Raw genomic sequence first — 14,986 nt, forward strand, 5'->3', positions numbered from 1 at the left:
TCCACACTGACTCGGTACCGGTACCCCCTGTATATAGCCTCCACATTGACTCTGTACCGGTACCCCCTGTATATAGCCTCCACATTGACTCTGCACCGGTACCCCCCCTGTATATAGCCTCCACATTGACTCTGTACCGGTACCCCCTGTATATAGCCTCCACACTGACTCTGTACCGGTACCTCCTGTATATATCCTCCACACTGCCCTATATTTAGCCTTGCTATTTTACTGCTGCTTTTTAAATATGCATTAATTAATAAATATTAATTAATCTCTTAATACACTGCATTGTTGGTTAAGCATTTGTAAGTCAGCATTTCACTGTGAGGTCTACTACACCTGTTGTATTCAGCATTTCACTGTAAGGTCTACTACACCTGTTGTATTCAGCATTTCACTGTGAGGTCTACTACACCTGTTGTATTCAGCATTTCACTGTAAGGTCTACTACACCTGTTGTATTCAGCATTTCACTGTGAGGTCTACTACACCTGTTGTATTCAGCAATTCACTGTAAGGTCTACTACACCTGTTGTATTCAGCATTTCACTGTGAGGTCTACTACACCTGTTGTATTCAGCATTTCACTGTGAGGTCTACTACACCTGTTGTATTCAGCATTTCACTGTGAGGTCTACTACACCTGTTGTATTCAGCATTTCACTGTAAGGTCTACTACACCTGTTGTATTCAGCATTTCACTGTAAGGTCTACTACACCTGTTGTATTCAGCATTTCACTGTGAGGTCTACTACACCTGTTGTATTCAGCATTTCACTGTAAGGTCTACTACACCTGTTGTATTCAGCATTTCACTGTGAGGTCTACTACACCTGTTGTATTCAGCATTTCACTGTAAGGTCTACTACACCTGTTGTATTCAGCATTTCACTGTAAGGTCTACTACACCTGTTGTATTCAGCATTTCACTGTAAGGTCTACTACAGCATTTCACTGTGAGGTCTAATACACCTGTTGTATTCAGCATTTCACTGTGAGGTCTACTACACCTGTTGTATTCAGCATTTCACTGTGAGGTCTACTACACCTGTTGTATTCAGCATTTCACTGTGAGGTCTACTACACCTGTTGTATTCAGCATTTCACTGTGAGGTCTACTACACCTGTTGTATTCAGCATTTCACTGTGAGGTCTACTACACCTGTTGTATTCAGCATTTCACTGTAAGGTCTACTACACCTGTTGTATTCAGCATTTCACTGTAAGGTCTACTACACCTGTTGTATTCAGCATTTCACTGTAAGGTCTACTACACCTGTTGTATTCAGCGCATGTGACAAATGTAATTTGATTTGATTTGATTTTATATATTTTACATACCTGTCTATATAAGGTCCCACAGTTGACAGTGCATATCAGAGCAAAAACCAAGCTATGAGGTTGAAGGAATTGTCCATAGAGCTCCGAGACAGGATTGTGTCGAGGCACAGATCTGGGGAAGGGTACCAAAACATTTCTGCAGCATTGAAGGACCTCAAGCACACTGTAGCCTCCATTTTAAAATGGAAGAAGTTTGGAGCCACCAAGACTCTTCCTAGAGCTGGCCGCCCAGCCAAACTGAGCAATCGGGGGAGAAGGGCCTTGGTCAGGGAGGTGACCAAGAACCCGATGGTCAGTCTGACAGAGCTCTAGACTCCCTCTGTGGAGATGGGAGAACCTTCCAGAAGGACAACCATTTCTGCAGCACTCCACCAATCAGGCCTTTATCGTGGAGTGGCCAGACGAAAGCCACTCCTCCGTAAAAGTCACATAACAGCCTGCTTGGATTTGGCCAAAAGGCACATTAAGGACTCAAGATTCTCTGGTCTGATGAAACCAAGATTGAACTCTTTGGCCTGAATGCGTCGTCACGTCTGGAAGAAATCTGGCACCATCCTTATGGTGAAGCATGGTGATGGTAGCATCATGCTGTGGGTATGTTTTTCAGCAGCAGGGACTGGGAGACTAGTCAGGATCGAGGCAAAGATGAACATAGCAAAGTACAACCTGACAGAGCTTGAGAGGATCTGCAGAGAAGAATGGGAGGAACTCCCCAAATACAGGTGTGCCAAGCTTGTAGCGTCAAACCCAAGAAGACTCAAGGCTTTGATCTCTGCCAAAGGTGCTTCAACAAAGTACTGAGTAAAGGGTCTGAATACTGATGTAATTATAATATTTTGGTTCTTTGTTTTTTTTTATAAATATATAAACATTTCTAAAAACCTATTTTTGCTTTGTCATTATGGGGTATTGATGATGGGGAAGAAAAAACTATTGAATCCATTTTTAGAATAAGGCTGTAACCTAACAAAATGTGGAACAGTCAAGGGGTCTGAATAGTTCTGTATGTGTGGATGATAGTATTATGTGTGCTATTACCTAGTCTGTGTCAAAACTACAGTCAGATTTTATAGCAGGAATCCCTTGCTGATAGAAAACTTTAAAACAGGCAAAACAAAAGACATCTTCTTTTCAAACTCCCGTAAGAATGTTTCGGAACGAACTACACATTCACTCTTTAGATGGTTATCCAATCAAACGTGTTCCTACATAAACTGTAAATACTTAGGCATTTGGATTTATACCGATTTTTTCATTTATTTTTTGATCTGGTTTAAAAGCTAAGATTTAAAGTTGTCTTTTTCTACAGAAACAGACGGTGTCTTTCTCTGAGCAGTAGGAAGCAGATTATTCAGTCAACCTTTTTATCTGTTGTTGATTATGGTGATATTATTTATCAAAGTGCAGCTGCTACTACTCTTAAACCTTTTGGATTCCATCTCCCATAGTGCCCTTTGTTACAGGCGACAGTTTTGACAGTCTTCACTGCATCCTGTGTCTGAAGGTTGGCTGGACTTCACTAAAGACCTCATCCCATCTACCATAGTGCCTTTTGTTACAGGCGACAGTTTTGACAGTCTTCACTGCATCCTGTGTCAGAAGGTTGGCTGGACTTCACTAAAGACCTCATCCCATCTACCATAGTGCCTTTTGTTACAGGCGACAGTTTTGACAGTCTTCACTGCATCCTGTGTCAGAAGGTTGGCTGGACTTCACTAAAGACATCATCCCATCTACCATAGTGCCTTTTGTTACAGGCGACAGTTTTGACAGTCTTCACTGCATCCTGTGTCTGAAGGTTGGCTGGACTTCACTAAAGACCTCATCCCATCTCCCATAATGCCTTTTGTTTTGTTACAGGCGACAGTTCTGATACTCTTCACTGCATCCTGTGTCAGAAGGTTGGCTGGACTTCACTAAAGACCCATAGATCTCTACATCACTCCCGTTTTGTTTACAAGGCACTACTTCATAAACTTCCGTCTTATCTAACTTTGCTGTCGAAATATAGACGCCTGAGGTGCGTAAACAAAACCCGTTCACAGGATTGGTTAACTCTTAGGGTCTCCACCGATATATATTGTAATTTTAATGCACCCGTAATGATGGAACAAAATTCAAAATACATTTCATATTGATGTTCTGGTACCATTCAGGCAATTAAAAGTATTTATTGGTGTCACTTCCTCTCCGGCCTCCAGGTCACCAGGCTGCTCGTCACGGCGCACACCTGTCACCATCATTACACACACCTGTCACCATCATTACACACAATTACATTACCCTGAGCCTGTCACCATCATTACACACACCTGTCACCATCATTACACACACCTGTCACCATCGTAACGAGTAATTGCGCATTATAACACTCACCTGGACTCCATCACCTCCTTGATTACCTGCCCTTTTTATTTCACTTGTCATTGTGTCTGTTTCTGTTCCATGTCGGCTGCTTGTGTTACGTGTTTGTTTCATTTTTATTAACTAAACGTTTTCACTTCCTGAACGTACTTGCCGACTCTCATCGCACATCATTACAGTTGGGGAGGAATGTGGCATTCTGGGTGATTTGTGATGTTTTATTTGTGCTTCCCATTGTGTTTTTTGTATTTTAACGTATATATATATATATATATTTTGTGTATAATGTATATATTTATGTTGTCTGTGTATATACTGGGCACATTTGTAAAAGAGACCTACTGTCTCTTTTACAAATCTTTCACCTGTCCTTGGGATTGTCTCCACCCCCCTCCAGGTGTCGCCCATCTTCCCCAGTGTATTTATACCTGTGTTCTCTGTTTGTCTGTTGCCAGTTCGTCTTGTTTGTCAACCAGCGTTTTTGTTCTCAGCTCCAGATTTTTCCAGTCTTTCCTTTTTTTCAGGTTTTGATCCTTGCCTGTTCTGACTCTGAGCCCGCCTGCCTGACCACTCTGCCTGTTCTGACTCTGAGCCCGCCTGCCTGACCACTCTGCCTGCCCCTGACCCTGAGCCTGCCTGACCACTCTGCCTGCCCCTGACCCTGAGCCCGCCTGCCTGACCACTCTGCCTGTTCTGACCCTGAGCCCGCCTGCCTGACCACTCTGCCTGCCCCTGACCCTGAGCCTGCCTGACCACTCTGCCTGCCCCTGACCCTGAGCCCGCCTGCCTGACCACTCTGCCTGTTCTGACCCTGAGCCCGCCTGCCTGACCACTCTGCCTGCCCCTGACCCTGAGCCTGCCTGACCACTCTGCCTGACCCTGACCCTGAGCCCGCCTGCCTGACCACTCTGCCTGCCCCTGACCCTGAGCCTGTCTGACCACGCTGCCTGCCCCTGAACCTGAGCCTGCCTGCCTGACCACTCTGCCAGCCCCTGACCCTGAGCCTGCCTGACTACTCTGCCTAACCCTGACCCTGAGCCTGCCTGACCACTCTGCCTGCCCCTGACCCTGAGCCTGCCTGACCACTCTGCCTGCCCCTGACCCTGACCCTGACCCTGAGCCTGAGCCTGAGTCTGAGCCTGCCCCTGCCTCTGCCCCTGCCCCTGCCCCTGACTCTGACCCTGACCCTGACCCTGAGCCTGAGCCTGAGCCTGCCTGCCTGACCACTCTGCCTGCCCCTGAGCCTGCCTGACCACTCTGCCTGCCCCTGACCCTGAGCCTGCCTGACCACTCTGCCTGCCCCTGACCCTGAGCCTGCCTGCCTGACCACTCTGCCTGCCCCTGACCCTGACCCTGAGCCTGTCTGCTGTCCGGTACCGTTGTCCCACCCCTGGTTTACTGACCACTCTGCCTGCCCCTGACCCTGCCCCTGTTGTCATTATGGGGTATTGTGTTTAGATTTATGACGGGGGGGGGAAAAAAAAGTAAATTTAGAAAAAGGCTGTAACATAACAAAATGTGGAAAAAGTAAAGGGGCCTGAGTACTTTCCGAATGCACTGTATTAAATGTAGCTTTGCATATTTACATTTACCATGTTAAGTCTTCCCCTGAGTCCAGGTTGACCGCTGGAACATCTAAAATAAAACGATTTTTCCCTTTCTCTCTCTTTGTTTTCTCCGTTTGGGCAGTGGTCCAACAAAACAATTAGCTAGAGCAGCCGCTCAGCGCATGGGAATCCCGAACGCAGGCCCCTGCTATCTTACTAATGACCTACCTCCTCTCCTCCTCCCCCTCTCCTCCTCCCCTGCTCCATCTCTCTCTCAGGACCGAGTGGGCAGCTCCTCCGTGCAGCTGCGGCCTGAGTGTGAGTCCGCCAAGTTTATTTTCTACCCGGTGGTCCTGTAGGGGAGGGAGGATGGAGTGGAGTGCCACAGGCCCTGGTAAAAAAGTAGTGCACTATATAGGGAATAGGGCTCTGGTCTAAAGTAGTGCACTATATAGGGAATGGGGTTCCATTTGGGACACACACCAGTGTCTTCAGAAAGTGTTCACACCCCTTGACTTTGTCCACATTTTGTTTTGTTACAGCCTGAATTTAAAATGTATAAAGAATATATGTTTATTTTTTTACACACAATAACCCCATAATGTCAAAGTGGAATCACGTTTTTAAACATTTTTTTACAGATTAATAAATAAAAAAATGAAAATCTGAAATGTCTTGAGTCAATAAGTATACGACCAGAAGTAAGGAGTTAAAATGTACTGAACAAGTTACATCATGAATTCACTCACACTGTGTTCAATAATAGTGTTTAACTTGAGTTTTAAATCTCTTTAAACCTCACACATACAAGTATCTGTCTTTCAGTCAAGCAGTGAATTTCAAGCAGAGATTTAAATGACAAAGACCAGGGAGGTTTTCCAATTCCTCGCAAAGTAGAGCACTTATTGGTGGATGGGTAAACAAAACAACTAAAACTGACATTGAATATCCCTTTGAGTGTCGTGAAGTATTTAATTAAACGTTGGATGGTGTATAAATACACCCCAGTCACTTCAAATATGAAGGATTCCTTTTTAACTCAGTCGACAAAGAGGGATTTCACCATGAAGCCAACGGTGATTTTAAACCAGTTGCAGATTTAAATGGCTGTGATAGGAGAAAACTGAGGATGGATCAACAACATTGTAGTTACTCCACAATACTAATCTAAATGACAGAGTGAAAAGGATGAAGCCTGTAAATAATACACATTTTCCAAAACATGCATCCTGTTTGCAACTAGGCACTAAAGTGATACTGCAGAATATGTGGTAAAGAATTACAGGTTTTGTCCTGAATACAATGATCTATGTTTGGGGCGAATCCAGCATAACACATCACTGAGTCTTCATATGTTCAAGCATGGTGGTGGCTGCATCATGTTATGGGTATGCTTGTCATCAGTAGGGACTCAGGAGTTTTTTTTTTTTTAGGATAAAATAGAAAAGGAATAGAGCTTAGCACTCACAAAGTCCCAGAATAAAAACCTGGTTCAGTCTACTATCCACCAGACAGATCCATGTTTCAGCAGGACAATAATCTAAAACTCAAGCTCAAATATACATTAAAACGAAATTGAATGTTCCTGAGTGTTACGGTTTTGATTTAAGTCGGCTTGAGAATCTCTGACAAGACTTCAAAATGGCCGTCTAGAAATGATCAACAACCAACTTGACAGAACTTGAAGAATTTAAAAAAGAATAATGGGTAAACATTGTACAATCCAGGCGTGCAAAGCTCTTTCGAGACTTACCCAGAGACACTGTAAGCTGTAATCACTGACAAAAGTGATTTTAACATGTATTGACTCAGGCGATTTAATAATTTGTTTAATCCAAATATATTTGTGTTTTTATTTTCCAATATTAAAAAAATACATGTCAAAAATATATATATTCCATTTTGACATTACATAATATATTTTAGTCAATTGTTGACAACAAAATAATATTACAGTTTAAATCTATTTTAATTCCACTTTGTAACACAACAAAATGTCTAAAAAGTATAATTGATGTGAATACTTTCAGCAGGCAACTGTATACAATCTGTCCCAGCGAGGCTATGTGTGGGTCATCCCGCCTGTGGATGGCTACAATAACATGACACTAATAGATGGATGTGGGGGCTTGTTATTACACCATGCTCTTCTCTTCTCTCCTCTCCTCTCCTCTCCTCTCCTCTCCTCTCCTCTTGTCTTCTCTTTCCTCTCCTCTCCTCTCCTCTCCTCTCCTCTCCTCTCCTCTCCTCTCCTCTCCTCTCCTCTCCTCTCCTCTCCTCTCCTCTCCTCTAATAATCTCTGAGTTTGCAGCTGTTGAACAATATAGCTATATAGTGACAAGGAGCTTGTGTGTGTGTGTGTGTGTGTGTGTGTGTGTGTGTGTGTGTGTGTGTGTGTGTGTGTGTGTGTGTGTGTGTGTGTGTGTGTGTGTGTGTGTGTGTGTGCGTGTGTGTGTGTGTGTGTGTGTGTGTGTGTGTGTTGCATAGTGACACCGGGCTGTCCCAGACCGGGTTTATCCTCCCTGCCTAACGCGCCAGGGTGAGCTGCTAGCTGCATAAATATCTGTCTTCCGTGTGTAAACAGTACTGTCATTAACCCGCGTGAATTAAACAAGGCGTCTGCAACCTGATTAAGCGCCGCGCGCACATTTTGCTACTTTCAAAAAGGTTGACCTTCCAACCTACATACCTATTCTCTTGCGACGCTTTTACCGATATTTATTCACGTCAAAAGGAAGAAAACCACCGTGGAATAATTGTATAAATGAAACACAGGCCCTAACCAAGGCGCAAACCATATATTTATATATTTTTTTAACGAGATAGTCTAGTAGGCTTTATCCATTGTTTACTTTAGGAGATAGAGGAAAACAAATAAACCTGGACCTGTGGACACTTAGATTTTTTTTCTCCCCCGGTGCTCGTTTCTAGAGTTGTGTGCTGTGATTTTGAGGGATCGGTAATAACCAGGGGTTATTGGGTTAGCAGGAAAATAGCCTTATAGCCTACAGTAACAACAAAACAGTGCCCTGTAGAATTTAAATTCCTCTTAGTCCAACTTCAACACAATGCACATTGGGGAAGAAAATGATGCGATGAATACATTTTATTCGTATAAAATCTGACTATTCAGATAGGATATTGAGACATTTTTCATGTGCACTTCCAACGCGGCGACTGACAACATCACCTGTAAAACAAATACTCGTGTGACAAAGTTTTTTTTTTTTAAGCATTTTTAAGATTATAAAAACGTATACAAAACACAATATGTCCTCGAACCAGCAAAGGCAACATGTGAACAATTTAAATATAAAATCAGCTTCTCTGTATCGGAACGCGTGAGAGAGCGTGCGCTCTCCCGGTATTCCCACTCATTATTTGGTTTAGGAGAGATGACGTGCATTTCTGTCCATCTGAAAAATTCAAAAAAAATGTATCATGTCCATCCTTTGACGGTTAATGTTCATGTCATGTCCATCCGTTACATCATGAGGCGGTTGTTCCACACAACCGGGTGGTGTTGAGCATCTCTTTCAAATCATTCTCCGGTTTCCCGGCGACCATGAAGGGCCACGTCTGGAGAGAGAGAAAGAGAGGAAATCACAAATCAACTCACCGCGTATTACAACAACAATGTTATAACAATATTTTAAAAAAGCCAAATGTATTAATTTAACACACAATAGGGTTTTTTCAAACCTCATCCTCATTAGCCTATCCATTTTTAGACTGGGTCAAGAAATCAACTTCACACAAAACATAAGGTTTATTTTTTTATCCTTGACATCTTTCAAGTTAAACCTAACTTGTAAACATCATAATAATAGGCGTAATTGAATAAATAAATAAATATATATATAATATATATGTTTTCCTCTACCTACTGAACCTATAACATGGATATGCTAATGATGAAGTGTTTAAAACAACACGGAACAACCATTAAAAAACAGAAGCCTTGTTGGGGAAATTATGAATTGGGGTAATAGTATTGATCAGTTATTGTGTGAATGATATAGTCCATTGGGTTAACAATAAACACCCATAATCCGTTATAGGACCATCCAAACAGAGTGATGGCCATACAGAAAGAATTCTCCGATTCACGACGAGAATTTCGGATCACTTTTAATTGTATCAAGCTCGACTATTAGTAGACTTCCTGTCTCTCTGAGACTCTTTATGTTATATCAACGCTCGGGGAGTTTCTCCTGGCCACTGTATTAGTTAAATTAGCTTCTGCTCTGAAAGCTCTTTGGGGTTTAGGTTGAACAACCTATCTCTATAGCGCTTTGCGAAAATTGCTGATATAAACAAGGGTTAGGACTAGATTTAATTAAAATAATTAAAACGAGGGTATAAAATAAATGTGATTGATTTTAATTTGAGGTGTCTCTCACCAGGTTCACCGGGTGGATAAATCCGTTCTCGTATTTGTCGTTGGCGAGGATCTGCCGTAGATGGGCTATGTAGCTCGAGGCGAGGCGAAGTGTGTCCAGTTTGGAGAGCTTGGTGTCCGGCGGGACCCACGGTAAAGTCGTCTTCAAACGGGAAAACGCTTTGGATAGCACGCGCATCCTTGCCCTCTCCCGTGCGTTGGCCGCGTTCCTCTGCGGCTGCTTGCCGCCCCCATCGTGCGCCACGCCGTTCAGCGCGGTTTTCCTACCGGACCCTGTTTTCCGTTTCTTTCCCCGGGCAGTTTTGTCGTTGGCCGAGCCGCCTTCGCAGTTCGAACTGTCCCCGGTGCTCTCGTTCGACGTACCGGAGTCTTTACCGGAGGAGCCGAACTTCAGGATCCCGTCCAGGAGCTCGTCGTCAACGTCGCTAAGCGACCCGGTAGACATGGTCGGTTTTTGTCGGTTGGGGAGCGCGTCCTCAGCAGAACATGTGTGACACGGGACGGACCGTCGAGGACGGATTAGAGACTGAGGTGAGCGAGCTGCCCGGTGTGTCTTCCTACTCCTCGAGACCCAGGCTGTTCATGAAGCGGAATTACGGACCGGAGGATGTGGAGTTAACTGTAAGCATGCGCCCTTACGAAACTGACCATTTATCTCTGTGACCGGGGGGCGTAACCGCGAGGCTAGGCGAGTCACGGCGGAAGGGAGGACCGGTCCCATGAGTGATGGATGAACAATTCCACACAGTTCAAAACACACAGTTTTACAAGTGGATGCTATAGTCCTAGTGTATTAGCTGAACACGTAATAATGAGTTAGTTTTGGACAGTTCTTAGAAACCGCCGACGGCAAGAAGCAAATATGTCTTTTTTTTCTATCCGTGTAAAAACACCGGACAAAGACCCGTGCTGCAGATTTGAACATACGACCCACTGCAGCCGATACACGAGACGGCATCAACACGTGTTCTTTATAGTTCAATACTCATACCTTACCGATGACTTGCTATTTCAGCACTAAGAGATATAAACTTCCCAGAATGATATCACTGAACGTTATCCATTGGGATGTTTAATACAATATATTTCGCCGATAGCCTAACCGTGGGCCTACATTATTATGATTTTTAACTATGAAATAATGAACTAATGAGTAGAAATATAGGATACTTTTAGGCTATAGTCTCTACGTGAATGCTATTCAACGAAACACAGTATACATTTTTTTGTGACCTAAGACATTTTTTAAATGCTTCGGCTGTTTATAAAATAAATATCCACTGCAATATGGATCTACTGTGGACCATAAATTAATCTAGAAATTGTTAAAAAAAAAATTCGATGCATGTTACATCATCATTAATTATTGTCTTATTTCCCGCTTACTTTAAAATAGGAAAATAGGCCATTTCGATAACCCTGAATTGAAATTAAAAGTTTGCTAACTTTGAATGTATTATTATTATTATTATTATTAGTATTATTATTATAATTATTAGACTATACAAGTAGCCAATTGCTACATTTAAGATCATATGCCTGCATTATGGACAACGATGCACGGTTTCTAAATGTCCCTTGTATAGCCCTACAGCAGGTGTTTTCTGCTTACTGATCATATATGTAGTCTACATTACATTCCACAACAGCGTTACATGTACTCTAATAGATTGATAATAGATAATAATGTCAGATTATGGATGCGTCCGAGCCCTGGTTCAAAGTAGTGCCGGGAATCGGACGGCATTTCATCCACCGATTTTAGGGAGAACCTCGCGACTTTTCATCACCACTGACTGAGAAAGAAGAACAAGGACAGGGAGGTCTCGTGGGGAGGGGAGGGGGGGGGGGGGGGGTCTCAGATGGCGCGCGCTGGCGCCTTCTGTCCCTTGGATGTAATAGATACCGGGGGATCCCCGGAACCCACGAATCCCTGTTCGGCCTCAGACATCATTCCACACCGATTCCCCCCAAAAATCCTCTACCGATGGAGACAAAACAACAGGCATTATGGGCCGCCGGATAAGTGGGGGACTAAGAGCATGTGGAGTCGAACTTAAACCAGACTAATGATGGGTAGAACTCAACGTGCAGGAAGGCTGCGACCTCGGGCATCATTCACTGTCCATTCTTCATGAACTGAAGTCTCTCATCCTCTCAACATATCTATATTTATTAATACTGTTGCAATTTTTTTGTTGTTGCTGTTGTTGATTTTGTTCAAGGATTTTGTTGAAATTGTGTGTGTGTGTGTGTGTGTGTGTGTGTGTGTGTGTGTGTTTGCGTGGATCCGTGTGTGTTACAGCAGAGGTGTGTGTATGAGGAAAAGTGGTGTGTCTCTAGGGATTTGACCTCTAACCCCTGTGTTCCGCTGTGACCTCTGACCTCTAACCCCGGTCTTCCACTGTGCAACCAAACAGCTCCACCATGTAACCTCTGAGATATGTAAACACATAACAACCCGCTAAACTATAAAAACACACACTATAGACAATGATTGCCATCCCAAATGACACCCTAACCTCTGTACACAGTGCACTACTTTTGACTACATTTGGGATGTAGTTATTCAGTTGAAGATGATGATGGAGAGAAGGGGATAAAGAACAGTTGGTAGAAAAGAGGAGCAGGGAATGATACAGGAAGCAGGAGAGAAGAAGAGCAAAGAAAATAGGAAGTTGAGAGAGAAGAAGAAGAAGAGAAAAGGAAAGAGGGAGTTGAGAGAGAGAATTATCGACATCCACGTCTTCGGCACCCGGAGAACAGTGGATTAGATAGATAGATAGATAGATAGATAGATAGATAGATAGATAGATAGATAGATAGATAGATCGAGAGTGAGAGACAGAGCCGAGACAGAGCCGAGACAGAGCAGAGAGAGAGAGAGAGAGAGAGAGAGAGAGAGAGAGAGAGAGAGAGAGAGAGAGAGAGAGAGGGATGGTAGGGGGAGAGAGAGAGAGAGAGAGAGAGGGATGTTAGGGGGAGAGAGAGAGAGAGAGAGAGAGAGAGAGAGAGAGAGAGAAAGAGAGAGAGACGGATGGTAAGAGGGAGAGAGAGAGAGAGAGAGAGAGAGAGAGAGAGAGAGAGAGAGAGAGAGAGAGAGAGAGGGATGGTAAGAGCGGGAGAGAGAGGGGTAAAGATGGAGGGAGTGGGAATGAGGGAGAGAGTCATAGAGCGAGAGCGAGGAAGGAATGTCTGGTGGGTGGGCTGAAAATCTCTGTGTTGAATAATAGAGTTAGTTAGATTGATGATCACCTCTGAGTTAGATACATCCACCGGGACAGACTGAAATAGCAGTCATGTAGTGTGTGTGTGTGTGTGTGTGGCGAGAGGTGGATTGCAATTTAATTTCCTTATATCTAATGTGCACTCACTGTATTGAGTTATGAAAATATACCATAATATGTTATTTTAGTTGTATTATTACACATTTTTTGTTAGGGGGTGGATCAGCTTTAATACTGCAGATAGTTTGTAGCTTCCATCAATATAATTGTCTGCATCCTTTTCAATCCTCCCATAGAGTTTTTTGTAAATAGACAGTATCAGTCAACAGTTTGGACTCATCTACTCTACATCAAGGGTTTTTCTTTCTTTTTTGTACTATTTTCTACATTGTACAATAATAGTGAAGACATCAAAACTATGAAATATCACACATGGAATCATGTAGTAACCAAAAAAAAGTGTTAAACAAATCACAAATATATTTTATATTGTAGATTCTTCAAAGTAGCCACCCTTTGCCTTGATGACAGCTTTGCGCACTCTTGGCATTCTCTCAGCCAGCTTCATGAGTGGGGAGTCTTGTTTATGCCATGTGTAACTCTGTGTTGTTGGCATTCTCTCAGCCAGCTTCATGTATAAAACATTCTATTCTATATTTCAAATATATATAATGTATTTTGATTTGTTTAACACTTTTTTGGTTACTACATGATTCCATATGTGTTATTTCATAGTTTTGAGGTCTTCACTATTATTCTACACACACTACTCAGAGTGCTTCTTGCAGCTATCAAATAGATAAACCCAGAGGACAAATAAATAAACCCAGAGGACAAATAAATAAACCCAGAGGACAAATAAATAAATAAACCTTCTAGAGTGTGTGTGTGTGTGTGTGTGTGTGTGCGTGCGTGTGTGTGTGTGTGGGGGGGGGGGGGGGGGGGGGTGTGTGTGTGTGTGTGTGTGTGTGGGTGTGTGTGTGTGTGTGTGTGTGTGTGTGTGTGTGTGTGTGTGTGTGTGTGTGTGTGTGGGGGGGTGTGTGTGGGTGTGTGGGTGTGTGTGGGTGTGTGTGTGTGTGTGTGTGTGTGTGTGTGTGTGTGTGTGTGTGTGTGTGTGTGTGTGTGTGTGTGTGTGGGTGTGTGTGTGGGTGTGTACAGTCAGGTCACACCAGGTCCATTGCAGTATTCAACGTTCGTCCATGTCCCTCAGGATGTCAATATTCATATTTGTAATTATTTTGTATTTATTGTTGTTATTTAGCTGCTGACTCTTCCTTAAATTAAGGCAGTTTTACCATTATAAAAACATTACAATACTATAATAATACATAATAATACACATTCATAACAGATTTCACAACACACCAAGTGTGTGTCCTCAGGCCCCTACCAGCTACTAGGGGCAACGATGAGCATTACCTTCTAGCAGGTTTGGGGTTTTGCTAGGTTGATATGGGCAGGGATTGCGGATGGCCGTAAGCATCTGCCTCTGATTCTGAATGTTGCATGTTTGAATCCAGCGATAGAAAATAGTTTTTGATCTGTTTGTTTGAAGCCCATCCCAAACATTAACCCTAACCTCAACCATTCTGAGGTATGAACTTGCTGCTGGTGAGTCTCTGATCCACCTCTACGCAGACGACACCATTCTGTATACTTCCGGCCCTTCTTTGGACACTGTGTTAACAACCCTCCAGGCAAGCTTCAATGCCATACAACTCTCCTTCCGTGGCCTCCAATTGCTCTTAAATACAAGTAAAACTAAATGCATGCTCTTCAACCGATCGCTACCTGCACCTACCCGCCTGTCCAACATCACTACTCTGGACGGCTCTGACTTAGAATACGTGGACAACTACAAATACTTAGGTGTCTGGTTAGACTGTAAACTCTCCTTCCAGACCCATATCAAACATCTCCAATCCAAAGTTAAATCTAGAATTGGCTTCCTATTTCGCAACAAAGCATCCTTCACTCATGCTGCCAAACATACCCTTGTAAAACTGACCATCCTACCAATCCTCGACTTTGGCGATGTAATTTACAAAATAGCCTCCAATACCCTACTCAACAAATTGGATGCAGTCTATCACAGTGCAATC

General features: G+C 43.2%; 1 protein-coding gene across 1 annotated transcript; it reads right to left on the bottom strand.

Moving 5' to 3' along the window:
- Positions 1–8,346: 8,346 nt before the first annotated feature.
- On the bottom strand, positions 8,347–10,585 carry tcf21 (transcription factor 21). Its single transcript, XM_021594837.2, has 2 exons — positions 9,659–10,585; positions 8,347–8,834 (listed from the first exon to the last, which is right to left on the bottom strand). The coding sequence occupies exons 1-2, from the start codon at positions 10,100–10,102 to the stop codon at positions 8,745–8,747; spliced, it is 534 nt and encodes a 177-aa protein (XP_021450512.1). The 5' UTR covers positions 10,103–10,585; the 3' UTR covers positions 8,347–8,744.
- Positions 10,586–14,986: the final 4,401 nt, after the last annotated feature.

This window comes from Oncorhynchus mykiss, chromosome 4, assembly GCF_013265735.2.
Source record: "Oncorhynchus mykiss isolate Arlee chromosome 4, USDA_OmykA_1.1, whole genome shotgun sequence".
In the NCBI taxonomy this organism is placed as follows: Eukaryota; Metazoa; Chordata; class Actinopteri; order Salmoniformes; family Salmonidae; genus Oncorhynchus; species Oncorhynchus mykiss.

What these genes read in the sequence shown, in the direction of transcription:
- tcf21 (XM_021594837.2), bottom strand. Translation starts at nt 10,102, where the DNA reads ATGTCTACCGGGTCGCTTAGCGACGTTGACGACGAGCTCCTGGACGGG. An exon ending in TTATCCACCCGGTGAACCTG is followed by an intron (nt 8,835 to 9,658) that starts GTGAGAGACACC and finishes CTCTCTCTCCAG; the next exon opens with ACGTGGCCCTTCATGGTCGC.